At 38.6% G+C, this 23,910-nt stretch overlaps 1 protein-coding gene across 2 annotated transcripts in view; it reads left to right on the forward strand.

The window, feature by feature from the left end:
- The window catches only part of cdh13 (cadherin 13), a 347,025-nt gene that overhangs the window by 147,473 nt on the left and 175,642 nt on the right, over positions 1-23,910 (forward strand). For both annotated transcript variants that reach the window (XM_020704255.2, XM_011476480.3), the window contains exons 5-6: positions 1,217-1,222; positions 2,150-2,302. In XM_020704255.2, the coding sequence (XP_020559914.1) occupies positions 1,217-1,222; positions 2,150-2,302 (159 nt within the window). The remainder of the gene's footprint in view (positions 1-1,216; positions 1,223-2,149; positions 2,303-23,910) is intronic.

A 23,910-nucleotide genomic window follows, 5' to 3' on the forward strand; every position in this document is an offset into this window, starting at 1 on the left:
GGCGGAGGCGAACGTCTAATCAACTACTGTCACTCTGCAGAAACTATGTCCTCTGTTTTTATTTATCTATTTTATTTTAGCTAAAAACTGCATAATTGTAATAAAAAGACCACTGGGAACACTATTACAATAGATCAACAGATGATCGAAGGGGAACTCTCAGTATTTAAAAAAATGGAAAATAAGAACATGGATCTGTTTGTTTTTTAGCCTCACAGGAACATAAAGATGAGCAAAGCCCAGGATGTTAGTCTCCGCCCAAAAAAAAACTCCATTTGTTGTTTCCTGCCTGTAGAAAGAAAGTCAACACGCGCAGCAGGGGTCAAAAAGGGAGGCGTTTTCATTCTTACTACAGCCTTTGCATTTCCTTTGGCTCTCATCCCTTTTAAAAGTCAAACTAAACATGCCGATGGAATGAGTGCAGGAGGATATAGAACAGAAAAGAGGAAAATGATTAGAGATGTGGAAACTTTGGAGAACAGCGGGGATGCATATATTAGAAGCATTATCAAGCTAGGAGCTAAGAGCAAGAGAAAGCAAAGGAAAAGATAAAGCGGGACATCAAGATAAATGATAGGGAACACTGGAGAGGCTTTAAGTGTTTGAGTTTTATCTGGCAAAGGCTTGTGACTCTGCCGTCACATGTCCTATGCTCTTTCAAGTGGGAAGCAGAAAGGCCTTCATTGCAGCTGCTGTCCCAGTAAAGTGTGCTCTCATTAAAGGTGACCTCATGGCTCCTCTGTGATACTCCGGCTTTTGGCAATTTGGGTCCTTGACTGACTGTGACCGTATTGAAGTCAACAATGACAGCTGATTCTTTTGTGTTCATGTAGGTATGGAACATCATTTTGAAGGGATGGATAGTTGTTCACAGGCTTTAAATATTGACTTCATTTTTTTGTTTCTTGATATATCAATACCCAAACGTTTTACAAAAACATGAAATATCACAGATGCACTCTTATCTGAGCGTGGCAGAGACAGTTTGACTGTCGGGTTGTGAAGTCTGAGCCTTTGTAAGAGTCATTTTCAACAGATTCTGGCAACTTGACTTGTTCTTTCATCAGTTTCACTGGTGTGAGTTTGGGGAACTTTGATGGTTGTTGGTATTTCAGCTGTGATGTTTGACTTTAACATGCTCTCTTTTGTCTCTTCTTCTTCAAACCTGCCTGCCGCTGCCCCCTGGGATGCTTGTGGACACTGCTGGGTTCTGCAGCCATTTGTAAGCTCAGTTTCTGCTCTGAACATCAGAATCATACTGAAAAGTGTGGCTGTAAAAATTCATTTTAACAACAATTTGATTTGTATCATAATTTGTGTTTGTCAATACGATTCATAGTCGATGTTAATGTATTTTTAACAATCCGATCCAATGACCTAAAATTGATCCAGGACATATTTAGCCAAAACTGATACTGAAAAGCACAGATGAAGTTTTCTAGATTCCTTGAATTTCTTCGAGATAATCAAGTGTAAATTAAATATGCATACAAACAAACAAGGAAACAACAATAAATGTCATATTCATTTACATTTTAGTTTCCTAAAGTTCGGACCGCTGTTGTTTTTTTCGCATCCAAATAATCCAAAGGGAACATGATAAGAACATTCTAGCACACTGTATGATCATATGTCTTTGCTAAATTTAAAGTGTTCCCACTCATTGGACTGGAATGATGGACTAATCAGTTATTGCTGACATCACATGTGTGTTGTCTGCTGTGATGCACTTGGTCAGAATCAATATGTTCAATTTCTATCACATTGCTGTTCATTCAAACGGATCGATCTGGTTGGATCATAGGAATCCAAACCAATTGATCGATTAAGTTGTTAACGCCTCCAGAAGAGTGTTTAGATAACATTGTCAGTTGTAGCCTTACTGGTCGTTCTCTATTGTTCAGGAAGCTTTGCGGCACCGTTTAGTCTCTGATTTTCAGAACTTCATGACTATAGAGGACCACCCAGCTAAATTGACTCTAGATTGTAGTCTAACATTTTATTGCGGCCGTTAAGCTATTCAATGTTAAGATTATTGGAAAAAAACATGAATCTTATTCAAAAGTCTCTTTATTTCCCTGTGACAAAATGGAAAGAGAGATTGTATATCTGATAATAAGTTTCCATTTCTGCGTGGTTATATTTCCAGGTAATTTTACCAGGAACGCCTCGGAGCCATTTTTTCCGCCTGACCGGCCCTGGTTCTGATCGGGATCCTAAAGGGATCTTCAGCATTGACATAGAGACGGGAGAAGTGTCAGTCAGCCGACCACTGGACCGAGAGGCCATCGATGCCTACATGGTCAGTATGTTTGCGCTACATATTCCTGCCTGTGCAGAGCGTCACTGTTTGGCTATCCTGCAATGATGGAATAACTTAAAAACATGACATTTGTTTGAGTTTCAGCAAATAAACTCCATTTGTAGGTGAATTTCAAGATATTGAGTGTGAACAGCTTTGTTCACATGTTCACTGGTGATTTTTATGAAAAAAACCACTGATGTCCTGGAGAAGGTAATTCCAGATTGACAGTTCCCTCTGCCCAAATCTGTCGTTCCCCAAATGAGCAATTCAGCAGCATGATAATGAGTTCAGTTGGCTTCACACATGCTTTTCTGATACAGGTTGTTAAAATTCCCATTTTGGTCAAAGTTGATTTGGACGAAACAAAGGTTGTTTTTTTTTTGTTGTGTTTTTTAAATATAAACGAATAAAAAACATAGGTTGTTTCTGCTCATTAAAAACAATTTGACTGTAAAGCCTTTGAATTTAGGAAAAGATGGACTTTATCAGTTCAACGAGAAGTTTGACGTTTCGTTTGTGTTAATAGAAGCTACAGAGCCCGCCTCTGATGTGTCCGCTGGGTTTTGTGTCTTTTCTTAACTCTTTTTTCTCTTCGGCTACAAAGGAGGATTGGGGCAGATAATGTCTCTGCTGTTTAGGTCCCTCAGTTGAAAACCCTTTTTTTTTTAAATTCATTTTGTCCAATTTGTGCATGTTCTCCATAAGCTAACTCGATTTTGTAAAATCTCCCCGTACAAGGAATCTTGATCTTAGGGCAAAGCGAGGGGAAATATTTAACAACATTTGGACCAAAATGTCTTTTTCCTTATCAGATAAAAAAATCAGGGAAATGGATAACTGACCTTCAGTTATGTTCAAGACTGGACAGTGGCCTTATTTTGATGTAGAAAGCTTCACCTTTAAAATTGAAGACTTGCAGGCAGTTTAGGTAAAATAATGTCATTATTTTCTGCTAATGAACACCATAAAACCCAGAAGTATCTGGTTAGTCAATAATTTGTGCTTTTGCATCAGCACTTCTAAATAACATCTGACTAGAGTTGTAGATTTGTCTGGTAAATTCAAGCCAAAGACATTTTTGGTTTAGTTTCTACAGGCAGAAAATAGTTGAGTTTAGATTTTTTTTTGCAGTGTTTACGTTTCAACCCGGTTCTCTGGTTCTTTGAACTGAAATGGGATTATAATTGATGCTTATTGCAATTCCTTTTAGTATTTTTTTTTTCAATTGATGTGCATGCATAATACCACTGGGAAAGATTATTTTTACCATTAAAAAAATGAGTTTTTGTTAAACAAATATTCTCAGGTGTATGTTCAGGTCTAAAAATCTAGAAATTCTACACCCATTTGGAAAAAAAGCTAATATAAAGTTAATTTGGTAATGTTAATGTTTGCAGGTCTTTGTGTCCAATGTGCTAATAATACACCTTCTAGTTTTGTTGGTCAAACAATGTAAATGTTAGACTCGTTAAAGCAGCCGATGCTAATTATCAACCTGAGGCTCCTACTTAGAGATTCTTGTTAACGTACAGAAAAAAATGCATTCGATTATAAAACAACCCCTGTAAGCACATTTCTTTATGTATCTCTGTGTTTCAATGTTATTATCTGCTGAGGAAAACTCTGTTTCTTGGCTACATTTCTCCTTAGTTAAGTTTCTTAACAGGAAAACAAGTAGAACAGAAAAATGAATTTAAGCAAAGCATCGATTTTAATCAACACACTGTAGAAATGTTTGAGTTAACAAATAAAAACGCCAACAATAATTATTAAAAAAAAAGACTTAAAAACCGACCTAGATTCCTACTGACATGAAGAGTGTTAATGTGAAAACAAGAACTTGGTGTGAATTTCTTTCACTACGTAGTAAAGTCTTTGTTTTCACAGGCAGGATTCATAAATAGTCCTTGTAAAATGTTCATATTTATTAGTTTTGGACTTCATCGTGTTTCCCATTTAAAAAAAAAAAACTAAATAAATAAAAATGACTGAGGATGTGACCCGATTGCAAGACAATCCGGGGCAGTAGATAGTCCCGGACTATATCATCTTTTAGGGTTTAGGGAATAGTGAATGATTTCATGTGAGATAGGTGTGATTTCTTTGAGCAGCTGCAGGTTCTGATCTAATCTGACTGAATACATAACATGCTCAGACAGTGACTCATCCTTACTGCCACTTGTGTAATATTCTGAACCCCCATTTTTCTTTCATTCTCTGATTTCTTGCTTTTCCTTATAGGTTTCTCTATTTTTTTTTAGCATCTTAGCCTCTGTTAACATTAAAAAAGCTCCTTTTTATCGATTTAAATCTATCTGGGTGTCTTATACTATTTCACTGTCCAATCTTAGTATTTCAGGTGACTCATGATAATTATGTGAACAGTGCAATTAGTATTTCAAAAGTTGGGCTGTCTGCCTGCGGAGGGGAAAGGCAACAATGTTACCTTGATCTTTAGGTAAAACTAACTTGTCTGAAAATCACGCAATAAATCACAACCATGACCTGATAAAAGGCAGTCAAATTAAATAAATTTGAACATTTAACCATCTTGGTTTGACTAAATTGGTCTAAAAATGTCGGCAAAAGTTAGTTTAAAGATTATATTTACTTTGAGGTGACAGAAAATTGTTGTATTTTTTATTCTCTCTTAAAACAAATGAATAAAAAAGATCTAATTTGCCACAACTCCAAATAGAATATTTTTCTTCCTAGTTGTTTTTGATCCATCTCTACTAATGAAGAATATGTTACAGTTTAAAATAAATCTTTTTTTCCCTCTCCTTTTTGTTTTGCTACAGATAATAGACTTCATTATTTCTCTGTACTTTTAAAGTGCCTATATCAATCTCATGCAAAATCAACTTTTTTTTTACTTTTTAAGTGCATTTTAATGTTCATTCCTCACGAAAACCTATCCCAACGCGATTTTTGGATCATTCATGCATTTATGAGTATTCCTCTAAAAACCTGTGCTCTGAGACCAAGCCCCTCCCAATCTACAAAAAGGAGTGGGGCCTCACATTGTGACAACATAAAGGAAGGAACAGCCCCTTCCAGGAGGAGTCTGCGCTGCCAGCTCCGCCCCCAGACTAACACAAACACCCACTTTCTCCATGGAGCCAGGTGCTCAGCTAAACACTTTCCTTTATTATGTTGTGCACATCCATCTTTGCAAAAGTTTGTTTTCATTGGCGAGACACAAGGTCAACTCTAGGTTGACGTCATGAAATGGGCGGCACCTAGAATGGTTACTTCTGGGTAGGAAAAATAAGGTAAAAACTCTTCTGTTCTTTCGTGTGCCAATGGTAATATATCATCATATAAATATATATTTTTTACTCTGAAAGGCTTAAGAATAGAATGAAATAGGCCCTTTAACTCACTTACAGTTACAGTTGATATATTTTATATCTATATTTATAGAGACGTTTTGTGGGTTTTTGGTTCATCCATCAAACTTCCTCCTATATATTGATTCTGCAGCTACAAATAGGCCATGTTTTGGATTAAAATCGTGAAAAAACCACAGTTTTCTTCCTGTTTCAGCATGCATTTAATTTTAGCATTAATTTTACTTATTTTAGAAAATTGTATCCTTACTTGATTAAGGTTAGCTTTTAACTTCAACAGAAGTTTAGGTAAATAATAATGGACGATTAAGTAAAAGAATCAATGAATTGTGATCATTTTGGGCTTAGTCTTGAGTATCTTTATTTTTTTTTATTTTCCTTGTTTTTTTGTTTCCCTTATCTAGAGGGAGCATATGTGCTCCAATGACTATCATAATCAACACTACAGTATTGCTGTTTAACTCACCACTGACAGGTTGTTGTGGAGTTTTCTGGAGTATCGGGACTAATGGTGTCCACATGTGTCACTCAGGCAGCTCAACGTCTGAAGATTGTGGGCTTATAGATATTCTGTAGCTGTCCACAACGTCTGGGTGCAACTGGATGCTGGTCATTATAGAATGGCAGATAATCCTCTGTTTAGATTCAGCTTGGCATACTGAGAGATGCTTCTGGAGTGTGGTCTCTTCTGTAAGTCTTCCTCTCAGTAAAAACAACCCAAACAATAAGTGTTTTAGTTGGAGATTCCTTGTATTTCCTTTTTTTTTCTTTACATTACATGTCCTCTTTTGCAATGTACTATTGTGATTGATTATTCTTGGCTTGAAAAATCCTACTCAACTGACGAGGTGACTGTGTATTACAATTAAATTGACTGGCTTTAAAAACATAAATCAATACTGTTAAATTTGGAGGCCCATCTCATCCTTAATGAATACAGATCTGATGCAAACCCAAGCATCATAGGAACAAAATGTGGCAGACCTTTAAAAAAATGAAAATAAAAATAAAAAAAGTGCAGCTGAACTTCAGCATAAAGCGCCCAGCCCATAAAAATACGGAACAAAAAAAAGTTATTAGGTCAGAGCAGAAGTCCAGAGCCGAGCTAGACAAACAAACAAGGCTCTGACAAAGTGAAACATTTGTCCTGCAGAAACCAACAGACACAGTGATAAGCCAGGCCACATGTTCACAAAGATTTAATGTCAAACATTATTTTCTTATTAAGCTCAATTAGTGTGAAAATGAATGGTAATGAGATGGAAAACAGAGAGGAATGGAGAAGAGTGCTAATCCCTGCAGTTATGACAAGCTTTGTTCAGGCAGAGAGCTGGGGCGGAAGTGGCTTAGAGGAGCGGGAGGGGATGTGAAGTGATAAATAACGGTCTTGTTTACACGGGTAGAGGTTTGACCCTCAATATTGCAGGTCTGCAATACAATAACTGTGGTGAGTCATTTGTTTGTGCTTACCTTGGTGACATTTAAAGGGGACAAAAAGCTCACAACTTCATATTGGAAGACACAATAGAATAACCCTATACTATTAGTATCACATTTGATATGCATTACAGAGACCCCCATCGCATTAGTAAAATCCAAACTTTACAGTATTTGCTCCATGAATTCCACCCTGTAGTTCAGCCTCATTCCACTAGGGGCAGTAGAAGGACCAGTCCTCCTTGTTTCAAAATGACTGCTTCCATTAATCTTAAAACACTTTTGACGGGAAAAAGTTTTGCTAATTTTCAAAACTTTATGGTAAGAATAACTCATCTTTTGTTCTTTTTTTTAAGTGACTACCTGCTGTATTTGTGACGCAAACTGAAGAAAGCTAGGGTCTGACTGCTGGTTAAAATCCACCTCTAGGAACCCAGAGTGTCTGAATAAAAACCAAGAGGGGACAAATTTGGAAAAAATAAAAATCTCTCTCTCTTTCTCTCTCTTTCTCGCGCCCGCTCGCTCTCGCGCTCGCTCTCTCCTTTAATTGTTGTTGTGCAGGGTAACATATTGAAGGAATACAAAAGGCGATGCACTATATTAAAAAGGTGTGAATCAAATTTGAAACAGTGGGTTAATAAGCTGCTTTTTTCCTGAACACCCATCCTAAACTAGCATTACTGTGAGTAAAAACGTATCAAATTACTCAACGTATCATGAATGAAACTCCCCCATAGAAAAATGTTTTTTTCATTTTATTTGATTTCTTCAACATCTAAGTTCTAAAAAATAAATATTATATTAATTGTTTGATGTAGTGGGCTCTACTGGGTTATTGGAAAAAAACCAAAAACAAAACAACATACTTTAGAAGTTAACAGATTTCAACTGTAATCCAAAAACTTTAAGAAAGGCTTTAATTATCTAATTGGTCTTTGGTCAATGTTTGTTTGACTTCTTTCTGAAGCTGATGCCCTTTGTTACGGCATTACTTACTCTCAATGTTGTGTCCATCAAACAGCACACACCCCGAGGAAGGCTTTGGAATAAAAATCAAAGTAAAAAAGGAAACAATAATGCCAACTTTTGACAGGCCTTTTAATTGACAGCCGTTTCAATTTTTTGATTATTTTGATATCCGGCCTTTCTAATAACTTGCAGTGGGGATCTGTGAATGGCAGGTTTTCTTTGTGGCTAAACTGAAAAGACATTTATTTTATCCATATTTAGCTATTTTTGCACAGCAGATGTCAAAAAAGTGACAGTCATTGACAGATGATTACCTGGAAATTGACTCCCAGTGGCCTCTGGTTCTCTTTTACAGCAATCTCTGTTTAAAAAATTGTGACATTCATCTTTATCTACAGTGTTTTTTTTAAAATATTTATTTAAATATTTGTTGTTTTTTACTGGAAAATTAAGAATTAGAACAATAACTATCTATTTTTTACTTTTTTTTCATATATGGAAATAGCCATAGATGCTTTTGTGGGTTTTAGCATTATATAATTTAAAGCTATTTGGAATAATTAATTGTTCTTCTAGTTGCAGGTCCTAGTTCATTTGTTCATCCCGACGAAAATAATGAGTTAAAATCTTCTTTTTGGACACCTAGCTGTGCAAATATGCTGGTTAAAGCATTTTAAACCAGGTTCTCTCAGCTATGTATTAAAATTCTAATCAGTTTAAGCAATAAAATTGCTTGAGGCTTTTCGTTTCTGCAGACTTACTGAACGCATTATTCCCACATTTGCTAATTTGGTGACATTGCAGGATTTGATACTTATGCACTTTGCGCTTCAGGGCAGATCTCTTAGATGTCTGCACGGATTTGTTGTTTAATCAAATTTCACAGCGTCTGCTCTTCCTTCTAGTGCTCAACTCTGTCTAATTTAATAGTTTCTAAAAAAAGAAAAAAACTTGATTAATTGTTAAAGTTGCTGAAGTGGACAGAAATGTGATCCGACTTTCATCAAACTTTTGACGAAGAAGACGTGTTTTTGCTGGTTATACCAAAAAATAGGTAATATTTCATAAAGGAATGAAAGGAAGAGGAGAAAGTGATCATGTGCAGCATGAGTCTTTGTCCTCACATCCCCTGTCAATCAGCAAACTCGTCTTTAAGTAATATATGTAAAAAGAAACTTTGTATATCAATGGTTGTTTGTTCTAAATATTCAAGTTTAATGCTGTTACTTAGTGGGTCACTCTCAGGTGTAGATTTGTCATTGTTTTGCAGTACCTTTCTAATAATAGTTCTTTAGCGACACATGGAAAGCGTAGCCTTAGGGCTAAAACTGGCAGCTCTCTAGTTGGGCTGTGCCAGAGTCCGTCTGGCCCCAGGATTTGAGAATGGGGTTGTTGTGCTGAGCGTGAGCCATGACAGAAGTATTAAAGAACTCTGAGACGTCAACTATCTGAATGTTTTTTGTGAACCCTTCCCTACATTGATGATGAATTTATGTGCAAATGTGGGTGAGATTTAGACCTTAGGGAGGTTCACATTCCAGCGTAACTGGGGGTAAACTGCCTTGAATCGACTGTAAACGTATACAGTTGTTTTTCATTATCGCGTGAGTTGCATTCTAAAAAAAAATCTGCAGTTAGTTGTTATTTTTTGTACTTTTGCAGTTTGTTTTATTTTAAGTTTCTGCTGGAGTGGGATGTTTTGTGTCTTTCTTTTTCTGGTATCTTTGTTTGCAGATTGGTGCAAACATTGTCTGGAGCACCTGATCTCTAGCTCAACAAATTAAATAAGTCATTTTTTGACAATATACTCAAGCTGTGGCATTTTTTGCAGCAAAAATAATCTTTATCATCCAGATTATGAATGGATGGTAAAATGACAAACTAGACATTTTGTTGTGGCATTTAGGACTTTAGGGGCTATTACTTTGTTTTGATTGGTAAAAAAATGGCAGTCCCCTTTTAAGAGGTTGTAGCCTGTTGGTTACCTTAATAAAACGAATCATGTGCTTTGGTAGAACTTATTTTACACAGCCGTTTCATGTTTTTAATTCTGGACAATGTGTTGAAGTGCTTCAGGATGACTGAGTGGGAAAAAAAACTTCCAGCTCAACAGCTGTAGCACGTAGTTTTTTATGCAGCAGCAAATTCTTTTTAAGGAAGAACTCAATTTGAAGACAAACTGTAGCCACACAAGGGAGAACATTACTGCAGGGGTATGAACAGTAGCATGTGTGATAATGGTACTAAAAAATGTAAAAAAGCTATATACACTCTATTTTCTGTCATGTCACAGACATACAAGTCAACGCTGCCCTCACTCAACATCACTCTGACGCTTTCCTCATTTACAGTAGGGATGGCTTCATGAGCCGGAGGCTTGAGACAGGTGGAGGCTGTTGTCCAAATCCCACTCCTGTTTTCTGCTTGGCTGCGCTGCAATTTCCTGGGCTTTGGAGAGCGGGAGATGCTGCCCTGCACACAGGAAAACAGTCTGGATGTGCACTTAGTCCCTGTATGTGGGCAAGAGATAAAGGATACAAGAACACATCCACACACACGCAGTCGCTGATTTCCACCACATTCACACCTCCACAACAACCTACTCCTAGCCAACAAACCAGTTAAAAAACGTCTTTTAATTTAAACACTGTGCCTTTAAGCCATGGGGTCACACACCAATACACTTGACTGATAACACCTGTGGTCTGCAATATATTATGCATACATAATGTTAGAGTTAATCATGTTTGCTATAAGCTATCCTTTTTTTAAACTTACTTTAATGAAAAAAAATCAATTTAAAATTGGATTCCTGACATAATTTAGAAATGTCTTTACTTTAAAAATGTTCTTTAAGCTATTTTTTTTTCTCTTAAAGTTCAAGTTCTCCTCCAGGTGGTGTGATTAAACTCTGAGATTTGTGTCACCATCATGCAGAACCTTCCTTGAACCTCAAACACAAATTTCTGGGCCTTTATCCCCTGCTTCAACTGTGAGCGCTCCGCTGCTGAGCTTCAGGCATAAATGCAGCTAATTCAGCCTGTCTGCCGCCTGCTGAGGAATAGGGCCCAAACTGTAACGCACACAGCTTCAGTACAAGGTCAGCTCCACTTTCAGCAGCAGAGACCGGAGACAGAAATACGACATTTTCTGCCCAAATGCAAGATTTACTGCAAAAGAGTGCAAATGCACCAAAATAGGGGGAAAGTTTCTGAAGGAAGAACGAAATTGATTCTGAAGTCAGTGCTAAAAAGAATTATTGCCTCCTTGAAATATATTTCCAAGACGTATAGCTGTGCAGTTTTTATTTTTACATCTAAATACATCTGTTTTTCCTACATTTTCCTAACTTTTTCTTTGAAAAGTACATTTTTAAGTCTGTTGAATTTTGCACATGAATCAAATATTTAACAGAACATGTTTTTGGTTTTTTTGTTAACATGTTTTTTAAACCCCCAAATGGTTCCCGAGCGCGGCTCGTCTGCAGCTCACCGCTCCCCCAGGGGATGGGTCAAATGCGGAGAACAAATTTCGCACACCTAGATGTGTGACACATAGCAGGACTTTATTTTTATCTTTATCTTTATCTTAAACCGTTTAATGAAACATTAAAAACAAATTAACAAAATATTATTTTTAAATGAGATATAGAGAGCATTAATTATGATTTGTTGGGTGAATTAGTAGGTTTTTGCTCCTAATATTAGTTTAAGATGTAAAAATATTGACTTGAGTGATGTCTGATTGTCTCAAAATTAATCCAGTTACATTCAACATATGTCACTAAATTATAAAGAGTTAATGATCATTTCATTAAGCATTATTTCAGAACAGCAAACGGATATTTAAAAATGACTAACAATAGATGAGTTATTCTCTTCAAACAGTTTTGAAAATTAGCAAAACTTTTCTTCTACTGCCCCTAGTGGAGTGATGATGAACTAAAGGGGACAAAACACGGACCAAGTTATTAACCTTAATGGTTTTTTAAGGACAGTTTGAATAAATGAGATAGGGGTCTCACTCAGGTAATGGTCCCGATTGACTACAACTTTTGACAAAATGATAGCTAAATGACATCATTTCTATTGTAAAATAGGTCAGATGATATAAAAAAAACTCTTAAAGCAGGAACTATGCTGCAGCATGGCTTATATTATTTTTTTTGCGCAGTTATCAGGTGTTTGACAATAGCAAGATAATTACAAGGAGTTTAAGGAAAAAGGAGAAGCGAATACAGACAAAGATGTTGAACAGATATCTGGGTTATCTGGTGAAGGTTTGCTTTGTGCCCCAGAGGAACAGTCAGATGTGATGAAGTACTTTTCAGCTTCACATCAGCTTGCTGCATGATTTGTGTACATTTAAATATCTCTAAATAAGAGTTGTTTTTTTGTTGTTGTTGTATTTGTGCAGTTTACTGAAAGGAACTCTCTGAGCACCCATTTCTTGACAGTTGAGTTCATGTAATAATTCGTCTGCTCTGAATAGTTTGCTTCAGTGTTCTTCTTCCTGAACCTAAAGCAGGTTGAATTGCTCTGCTGTCGAATTTAAAACATGAATAATTTGTAGCTCCCTGCTTTGCCTTTAACTCTTTTGGCTTTGGGTCCAAAAAAGCTGCGTGTTCACCTTGGAGAAAATCATCCTTTTCAGCAAAAACCTTCCATCCACCCCCAGCTGTTTTCACAGAACTCTGACAAAGTTATGGTGGAGAGTTAAGGATTCGTGGCAGCTGTGTTTCCATCTTGTTATGCAGCATCCATACGTTCATTTTATACAGAATTATGCTGCTTTTGAAGTAGTTGCAGCAGATGTGTACAGGATTAACACCTTCCCTTCCCAAGTGGGTGATTTTAGGAGGCGCTCTTTATAGAAAAATCTGTTTTGTTTTGAACTACAACAAATGAGAAACTAACTTGTTTGTTTATTTTTAAAAACACACTTTTCCTTGATCGAGTTCAGGCATTTTATTAGAACTTAAATCAGGACTTCAGACTTCTTTTTACACTACATCTTGCATAATAACAAGGCCAGTTAGGTTGATATTTCAGAAAAATTGTGCATTTTGTGGCACACGCACCAAATTTGACATAACACGAATGTACCCTGGGAGCCCATCTTTCAGAAAAGCACATTAGCCATGAAAAAATTCCAATAGAGGCTCAGATCTACCACACCAGACAAGACCCAAGGTGTAGGCTGTGCAATGAGGTGCCTGAAACAATCCAGCACATAACAGCAGGGTGTAAGATGCTGGCAGGGAAAGTACACATGGAGCGCCACAATCAAGTGGCTGGAATCATATCCAGAAACATGTGTGCAGAATATGAACTGGAAACCCCAAGGTCAAAATGGGAAACACCTCTGAAGGTGGTAGAGAATGAAAGGGCAAAGATCCTGTGGGACTTCCAGATCCAGACTGATAGGATTGTAATGGTGAACCAACCAGACATTGTAGTGGTGGATAAAGAAGGCAGACAGGCAGACAGCCTGTATCCAACTGTGATAGCAGTTGTGACTCAGGTTTTAATGAAGAGTTGAGGTTTATACATTGGCTTGACTCATTTAGAAACCCTCTCTTTTAAAAATCATTTTTGAGGCTCAAAAATCTGTTTTTTTAAGTACTGCATTGATTACAAAAATGATTAATGTCTTTATTAATGGTGCACATTTCTGAATAGTTTTAATTTGATAGACCCCTATTTATTTTAACTTCTGTAAAATAACTAGTTTGTTTTATAGCCAAAATATTAGATTTTACTTTTATTTTGCTTTTTTTTTTGTTTTTTTTGTTTTTTTAACTTGTCCTGTCCAACAGCTAGGCAGACAGATGAGAGCTGAGGGCCTCTTGTGTTGGACATATTTTACTTTAACAAGAGGGGTTATTAATCTTCAGACAAACCAAAGGTATGTCTGAATAAACCCCTTTTGTAATTGAGGCCAAACTTTATTAATTTCAATCATGTTATTTTGCTATTTTTAATTACCTTATGGTATTCAGTCCTTACATCAGAAATCTACCAGTTTCTTCACAAAGACTGAACAATCTCAAAGTCCATTTAACATCTTTAGTTTTGATTAGCAGAACCCACAAAGAACAGCTGAAAAAGAACGTGATACCTTTTGCTTGAATACTGATTTAAAAGTCTTCCCTCCTGACAGGTCCTCCCTCTGAGATAACGCAAAGTGCAGATTACGATTTTCTGTCCTGTGTGTTCTGATGTCTTCATTATGAAACATCAATACTTGTGAAATATTGCAGCTGTGACAAGTGTGTTTCTACAGCTCTCTTAGTTCAGGGTTGCTGTTGTAGGTTGCCATAAAGAACACAAATGTAAGCAATGCAATCTTCTAGTTTCGGTTCAAGTGATGATGTTTTGGTTTCGATAAAAGCCTAAAGATCGTCTGTCGTCGTACTTCGGATTTCTTTAAAACATTAGTTACACGATTCTATTGCTGCATTCTGGGTAAGGTTGAATACTTTCCAATGTTAAAAAAAAACATTGCGAGGATAGGATAAGTTAGGATTCAGGTTAAATGAGAACACAAAGCTTTCAAAAAAGCATTAATTCATGTTTATTGTGACCACATCTTCAAGTTCCCACCGAAACCTAAAAATGTGGAAACGATGAAAATGGTGTTTTTAACCTGCTCTTGTGGCATTTTTCTGATAATGGAGGACATCTATTAAACTCCTTTTGAAAAACTTCCTATTATTTAGTTTCAACGTTTCATATGCATAAGAGGTAATATTTATGTGGCCCAGGACTAATTTGTATGTTTTATTTAGTTTCAGGCTAATGTCTGACATTTTATGACCATGTTAGAACATTGTAGTATGTGTACTATGTTTAAATGGATAAAACTAACCTTTTTTTTATTAACTTGATTTTTTTTGTGTTGTTTAAACGTCCATCATAACATGTTTACACCTGTGCTAGCAGGGAGCCCTGTCTATCAAGATGACCCCAAAGTTTGTGAATACTGGAGTCCAATCCCCTACTTTTCACAGTACATTGATAACATTTTCAAAGATCTGTTTTTGTTCTAGTTGTGTTCCAACTACCAGGGAATCGGACTCCTCAGCCTCACTGGGAAAGTCTATGCCAGGGTACTGGAGAAGAGGGTCCGTCTGATAGTCGAACCTCAAATCCAGGAACAACAGTTCGGTTTCTGTTGTGGTCGTGCTCTACACCCTCTAGTGCAGAGCTGGACGGTTTGTGGGGGTTCGCTCATCCAGTCCATATGTGTTTTGTGGATTTGGAGAAGGCGTTCGACCGCGTCCCCGTATCCTGTGGAGGGTGCTCTGGGAGTATGGGGTCCGGGGAGCCTTACTTAGGGCTGTCCGGTCTCTGCATGAGCAGAGCAAGAGCTTGGTTTGTATAGCCGGCAGTAAGTCAGACCTGTTCCCGGTGCAGGTTGGACTCTGGCAGGGCTGCCCATTGTCCCCAGTTCTGTTCATAGTTTTTATGGACAGAAATTCTAGGTGCAGCCAGGGGCCGGAAGGGGTCTGGTTTGGGGACCACAGGATTTCATCTCTGCTCTTTGCAGATGACCTTGTTCTGTTGGAGAGGAATTTCTAACAAACTCCTGTCGCTCTGCAGAAACTATGTCCTAGAAATCAACACAAGTTTTTGGATTTTGGCTAAAAATGGGATGTTTATAATTAAAAGACTATGGGGAAAGCTTTGAAATTGGATCAAAAGATGATTAGAGTGGGACTTTTAGAGAGCAAACTTTTTATTGGTAAATAGTTATTAAATCATGCATAACAGATTTTGTAAGTTTTGAAGAAGCAGTATTTGGCACGTTCAGGGGGAGGGAGCACTGGTGTCACTGAAAGCAGATATTAATGAATGTCTCATTTTTGTGAAATCATGGATTCTTTCCTTTTTTTTTTTACCAGTTCAGATATAAACCACGTTTTAATATCTCTTACTGGTTTTATTTTCCAAGAATTAAAATGACAACATTTTAAAAACCTATAAGATCGACTGAGCTCTGCAGGTTACATCAGTACGTAATGAACAAAAATGGATGTTCAGAGCAATGGCATTCTGCCAGGAAGAGACGCACTTCTATCCATCACCGTGGCTCAGGTGTAACCTGATGCAGATTCTTTTAAAAATGCCCAAAACACGGGCTATTAATCAGATGACTGATTAATCAGCCTGCCCCAAGTCTTGGGGCCATTTGTTACAAAGAAAGTACAGAAAGTCAATAAAGAAAAAATAAACTAATTCCTGCTCTGGTTGATATTTAATAAAGAAAAAAAGCAATGCTTACATTTATTCATGCAAGCGAATCAACTCCCTAATGTGGGGGCCCTCTGGTGCTTCTTTAACCTCTCTATATTCTATAGTTCTACTATAAAGAATTACAGGTTTTTTTGTGACCCGGCATCTCGAATGGAGACCCTGACACATGTATTTTGTGATTCCAGGAAACATTTTCTTCCAAATATTCAGATCCCACACTTGTTTATTTTTTCTGGATTTAGTGTGAAAATTGTTACCGTCATGAGTGAGGTCTGTCTCTCCCACATTCCTGAGCTGAACTGAGGCCTCACTGGATACAGCCCTTCCTGCTGATTAAAGCTGAGCCCGTGTGTGTTCGGAGTCTGGGGTACTTTTCAGATTGAAGCAGAGCAGATTTATAGGGATCTTAATAAAACACCAGGAAGGCATTGCCCCTTCTGAGTTTGCCTACCCAGCAATGGGAGGGCAACTTGAATGGCTCAGGAGGAGATGAATTCTTAGTGAATGTGAAATGAGGCCTATGCATGACTGGGTCCTTTTTACTATTTTTCTTTTCAATCGTTCTATTTTCGTCTCGTTTTCAAAAGTGTAATAAAACTGCCCGAGCTAAGACATTTCTCTTCTTCTGCCAAAAAAGGCAAAGCACTCTATTGACTTGGGCTTTAGCTCGCAACTCTATTTCCTGTTATCAAACAGCAGTAGCTTCTCAAATGGGAATAGAAACCTTTTAAGTCTCAGTACTGTGGGATATTTTTGAACACCGACGAGAGGGAAGAAGGAAGCAGTAAATTCACTTTTTTTTTTAACTTCTTTATGAGCCATAATGTATGTTTCCCAATTTTAACTAATTCATTACACAATCATACCTCCATTTTATTTATGAATCGTTGTCACACGAAAAAAAAGATTTAAAGTTGGTCTTTTCACCAACATAATGTCAGTTTTAAAAAAAATAACCAGTTTGCTTCGCCGTTGGTGTAAAAAAGTTAGATAGCTGCATGTTGGGGTTAACCTGGTCCGTATCTTTTTTTCAAGGACAAAGCCTTGATTAGGAAACTGCATGGATGTCCTCCTTAAAAGGCGGGCAGCCATGCAAACCAACGGGGGGGGGGGGCAGTAATGTGAGTTAGACGTAATGAGCAATGTCACGTTCATTGACTGTGGAAGGTAAATTTTTAAACATGCAGATGCCTAAATGGGTCCTGCAGCCATAATGTGCAGTGTTCTCATTGAACCTCACTGTGAGCTACTAGAGGGAAAATAATGCATGTTGAGTTGAGAGCATCGTTCCTGGAGAGTCAGCGGTTCTGCAGGAAGTAAACTGAATGGGAAATGCTCCCTCTCATTAAAAGCCTTCATAGGTATCCTCTAAAGGCACATCGAGAGCGGGACGAGTTGATGTATGAAACCATTACACCTCCTTACACCTCAAACACTGCGTTCAGATGCATGCGTGCCATTATAGCCATTAGAATATATGCTTTAGGCTCCACTGTGGCAGAGAAACTGTAGGACAGTCGGGGAAGTGAGACGGAGAGGTTGTGTGATGCCATGCATTACTGATAGGAAGAAGAAAGATTGTTATTGTCGACATGAAGAAAGGAAAGCGGGATATTCTTTTTGAGATTCCCCGCCTTGTATCACTAATACAAAAGAGGATCTGGTCCCCATGGTTGCAGTTCAAGACTGAAGTGACTCCATTTTTCATTTTTTTTTCATTTCTTCAAAAGGTTAGAAAAAAATACCAAATCTTCATATCAGGTCTTTAATGAGGGAAAAAAATCTTTCCCTAAAACCTTTTTTTTAAGCCATTAATGTTTTCCTACAAATAAAAAAAACAATAAATCATCTGTTTCTGTGGAAATGCATTTGATGAACACTACATTTGAAACATTTCTGCAGGTCAGAACCACATTTATGTTGACAAAAAAAAAAAAAAAAACAGGGAGCCGTAATAGGGCTTTTGCGGACCTCCATTCACCCGTTTCATCATATTTAGGCGCATGGGTCCTGTGATTACACATCTTAGTTTTCCTGGCACGAGGGACAATCTCACATGAATACCAACAACCACAGGCTCCCACACTAATTCCAAAAAGGTGATTTAGAATAACCCCAGAAGACTGACTAAAGGGACAGAGTCCTCAGGGAAGACACACATGGAGGATCCAGACAGGATTTGATGGGGGACCTTTTAAACGAGACTCACTGCTTGGATTTTTGGAGGGAAAAAAAAAAAGTTAAAACATGATTATGGCATAGAAATACTTAGATTATGACTTGTTAGTTGGCATAGCAGGGGACGACCACTGTCTGATGATACCATATCTAAATAGTCACAATCACCCATATGGGTGCTGTTTTTTTTTTTTGGGTTGTCTGGGTCTATAGAGGGTCTTACAGAGGAGCGGCTGCAAGGGGAGTGCAGGTCTGTCTTGCAGTTCCCTTCAGGCTCATTTCAAGAGACGCAATGAACATACTGATGTTCTGTGGGTTATAAGTGTAAGGTGAAGTAAGGCTAACGGGAGTTGCTTACACTCATGCTATTGAATGGTCCCCTTAAACCAGCCTCTAAAAACGATATTTTGAGATATCTAAATATTTTATATATGTATTAGAGGGAAAACAGACATTAAAGTCAGATGTACAGAGAACACAAGAGTCTTGAGCTTCTATGAGATGTTAAAGTGATGATTGCTTTATTTTAAATGTGGAATACCAATAAAAACACTACACTGCAAAAACTGGATTTCAAGAGTGTTAATAGAAAACCTTCTCTTCTTTCAAAGAAAATTTGCCTCATACATTTTTGTCTTGCAAAAGAAAAGATCTCATTAAAGATTTTCATTGGCAAAATAATCTTAGTTTATGAGAATTTATTTCTTAGTAACTGAATTTTTTTTCTTCAAAATAAGAATTCTTGGCAAGACCTTTTTTTTTTACCTTATTGAAAGATTTTTTGGCCTATTTAAATAAAATTTATATAAATTGTAAGAATTTTGAATAACTTCTAGTGGGACTGTTTTTCCAGTAAGTTGCAAGTACTGCCTCCTCACTGACCGCACATAAATCCTGGACACGGTATGTGCAGGTGATACTTAAGTGCCCGTAGGCCCACAAAAAGTAATTTCTAATTTCCTCATTACTAACAGCAGGTTGCTCGGTAACGACCAATCACGTGAACAGGACTAACGGGATCCTTATGCAATCAATGTGTGGAGTTTTGGGGAAAAGGTTGAAAAAATGAAATATCTGTATGAAATGCTTATTTCTGACCTATATAACTCTGACTTACCCATGCGTGTTGCATAAGTGTTCACTATGACATGTTGCTTACAGCATGCCTGTAGAAAAAATGTGCAGGAACATTCTTTCTCTATGGGTTCACAATGCAGTCTAGGAACTTGATCACTTTGTGCGTCCTGTACAGAATTGCCTTTTTTTGCCTGTATCCGGGCCTGGGACTGAGGCTAAAAATGAAAGTTCAAAAGGTTCGGGTACCTTAAAGCAGAACAATGATTTCAAGCGTTTGGCAGGAGGAAGAGGCAAATTAAGGCCGAACACGATGTGAAAAAACAAACAGTTTAATTAGTTGTTTTGGAATGAATAGGGAAACCTTGCAAATGAGATTTAAAATTTCAATTGTTCTTAGTTGTTGGATTAAAGGTAATGACATAAATATGGAGCCCTGGAGGGACCTAAAGGAAGCTTTTTCCGTAAACAAATGTTGTAAACCTCAGTGAGCTTGAAGCAGAGAAGAGCAGGAAAAAGCATTTCCTGAATAGAACAGTAAGATCCACTATTGTTACTCATATTTAAAGCTTTCTGTTGCTGTTTTTCTTTTAGTTGGATGCATATGATTGTTAGGAACAGTTATGCAGAGAATAAGTTTCATTCAAATGCTCAGTAATGAATAAGCCGTTCATTTGGTTGCCAACAGGCCTCCTCCAGGGTAGAGGATGTGTGTTTGTGCTTCGTCCACGTTTGAATTTAGTCAAATCAGTATTGATTCTGTTGACACGCTCGTGTATTCATCGACTCAACGGCTCGATAATGTACCCTGAAATAAAAAAATCGCATACAAGCATGGGTTTTGCATTCTAACAAAATGCTAAGTTTTGGGATAAGGAGTTTAGCTGTTGTAACAGAGTACATAAGGCTTACCCACTGTATGTAATTTACATATTTTAGGAGCCAATATTATTGCTGTTCAGGTAGTAAACAATTTAATAAAGCATGGAAAGAGGTTTGCTGACTAAACAAAACAAAACGCTGCTTTGCTCCTGCAGGTTTACGGCTGCTGCTTTGTCGAGTGGGTATTGTGCATCTTTAAATTGCTCGGCTATATGCTGGCTTGGTCCCCAGGTGATCTGAGGGAATGACGAGATATACTGCAGAGGAGGAAAATCTGAATGCATTAATATTTGATGCTGCCAACTGATCACTTCAGTACAGTTAAAGTTAAGCAGGCGGAACTGGAAGGGAACTAAAGTTTTATGTGATCTGTGTTTTTTTTCTAAGAAATGTGTTATAGAAAATGCAATAAAAGGGTTTTGGAATTGTTCAGCAAAAAAAAACAAAAAAAGATATCAGGTTTAAAAAAAAAGCCACAGGAGTAAGTGTGCTTTTCCAGAGAAATTGATTTGTAGTTCCTTCCTTGTCTGAACCGTAACCCCATGTATTCCCAGTGGTCTTTAATGAAGATTATGCAGTTTTTAGCCAAAATTTAAAAAAACTGCTGTTTTCTAGGACATAGTTTCTGCAGAGAGGCATGGAGTTCCTTAAAAAAATCACACCTGAACTCATATTTGGCTCACCAAACGTATTTTCTTCGTCACAAAAAGCTTTTTTTTTTGTCTGGTCCTAAATCACAATGATTTGAATAAAAAAATACACAGAAATGCGATTTTGAGCTTAAAATATGTCCTCCATCATGAGAAAAATGCCACAAGAACATGTTAAAAACACTAAAAACATCACTTTCATCAGAATGGGTCTGTAGCATTGGAGATGCTGCCTGTGACAACTAAATAACGGACTCTCTTTGACAAACCCTAACTCCTCAACTGCAGAGTTTATTTCCATATCCACCCAAGTGACCTGATAAACGTTGTTAGGCCCAGAAGGATTTCATGCCTGTCCCCGTGTTGATTGGTGGGGGATCTTACTTGACAAATATGTTTCCTTTGGCGGAAAACTGTATAAACACATACCAAAAAATCTGGAAAGCCACTGTGTTGAATCTAAAATTAAAGAATATTAAAGCTCAATGTGTCTTCAAGCCTTTCTGAGGAATCTGTGATTAAACCTTAGTCACAGCTTTGAAAAGATTTTAGTTAAAAAGCTCAGATAGTCTCTGATACATAACCAAGATTTAGCACTCTTGATGGGCTGTTGGGAAGATCGTAGGTTTGGTTCTTACGCTACCCACCCATGCACCGAAGTGTCCTTGGGCAACATAGCTCCCGGTGGCTACAGGTGGGGCCAGTGTTTGGCAGCAGAGCCGCCGTGTGTGTGCGTGTGTGTGTGTGTGTGTGCGTGCGCATGGGTGCATGGGTGCATGGGTGAATGGGACTGTGACTGTAAGTCACTTTGGGCATTCTAAGAAGGTAGTAGAGTGCTAGATACGTAATGCATTTACCATTTTTGCATGCGATCAGGATCTCAGCTAAAGCTAGGGTCATTACAAAAGGTTGTGTTCTCCTTTGTCGTTTATTTATATTTTGCTTTGTTTTTTTATATACCCTGAATATGTTTGGGGTTAAAAGACACTTTGACTCATGGGGCAGCAAGGCAGGAACCAAACCTGCAACCTTTTGGTCAGAGGTTGACTGCTCTACCTCTGCACCACAACCCCCCCATGGAGAGCTGGGGAGTTGTCAGGCTATCATACATGATGTTTTTTAACCACTTCTGGACACTCTTTCATTTACATATTTCAGCCATTAGACTCTAAAACGCCTCATAGATACTGGATACTTAATACTTTACTACTGGATACTGGATACTTTCTTAATTGTTATTTATTATCTGCTGTTTTAGTTGGTACCAATTAAGTTTCCCCAGTTTAGGATCAATAATGTTCTATTTCATTTAATTTTTTTGTTTTTAAATTTTGTGTTGATTTGAAAGACATTTTTTTAAATAGTTCATTTATTTTTATTAGGATTTTTGTTAAGATGTTTTTATCATTTAGTTTTTTTTTTTTTTTTTTTTTTCTAACTTGTCCTGTCCAACAGCTAGGCAGACAGATGAGAGCTGAGGGCCTCTTGGGTTGGACATATTTTACTTTAACAAGAGGGGTTATTAATCTTCAGACAAACCAAAGGTATGTCTGAATAAACCCCTTTTGTAATTGAGGCCAAACTTTATTAATTTCAAACATGTCTGAAAATCTTTGGTGTTGGACCGGACGGAAAAGGAAAGAGGGGAAGAAGAGAGAGGGACGTTAGAGAGAGGGGGGGTAGGGGGTGATAATAGGAGGGGAAGGGGGATAAGACCATGAAGCAGCATAAAGCAGCAAGTTTACTGGTTGTTAATCATTATGGTAAGGTTCAAATGAAAAAAAAAAAACAAAAAAAAAAAGAGGGCGGAGCCTGTCCACACACACACTCAAATGTTATAAACACACCTGTTAGTTGCAAAAATGTCCACCTGTCGACATGTACACAAAACAGATAGTGTTCACACGCATACTTATGCCTTAAAACCAACTAGTGTGAAATATTTCAGTCATTCAGTCTGTTGAGCTAACACCTGTGCTCAGGTGAGTGTTTATGTTCTTCTAAAATGGATGGTGGAACGTGAAAAGAAGGAGGGAGAGTGCCCAGCCATCCCCACCCCAAGACCCCCACCGCACCAGCAGCGGCAGCCGGAATCCCCCCAACGCCACACGGGAACCGGCAGGGAACAACCGCCGCCCGGGCGACCAAGCCCGCCACCCAGGCCAGGGCCAGCAGGGCCGCCGCAAGGCCCCCAGAGCCAGAGAGCAGGGAGGCACGGAGGGAAAGAGGGCGCCGCCCCAGCCCAACCAGGAGAGCAGCCCCCCCGCCGCGCCGGGAGAACCCAACGCAGGGCCCCACCGGAGAAGGACGCCCACAGCCCCAGACGAGCACCCCACCACCACCCAGGAGTTCCGGGCATCCCCCCGCCCCAACCCCAGGTACGAGCCAGGACCCCCCAAGGGAAACCCACTCCGCACTCCAGGCAGCCATCCGCCCGGCCCACGGTTGGTCCAGGGAGGAGCGAGGCAGGGGCCCGCCGCCCCCGCCCAGAAGGGGGGAACCCCGGGGAAAAAAGAGGGCCCACAAGGGGTGTTGTAAATATGGCCCGACCAGGCTCGGCCACAGTTGGAAATTTGGCGGGGCCCAGCACTCAGGAGCAAGGACCAGAACCCACCCCCCAGGGACACGAACACCCCCGGCTCAGATGTAATGTGAACCCCCCCACCGCGCGGAGAGAGCACCGCCGGGCCCAGGAGGCCAGCACCCCGGGGACACAGCCGCCGTTGCAAAGGGGCCCGTACCCCCCACCAGGGAAGAGGCAGGGGACAGATGGTCCCAGGTCCCACCTTCCTTGCAAAATGTGT

The sequence above is a fragment of the Oryzias latipes genome, chromosome 6 (genome assembly GCF_002234675.1).
Source record: "Oryzias latipes chromosome 6, ASM223467v1".
Taxonomy (NCBI): domain Eukaryota; kingdom Metazoa; phylum Chordata; class Actinopteri; order Beloniformes; family Adrianichthyidae; genus Oryzias; species Oryzias latipes.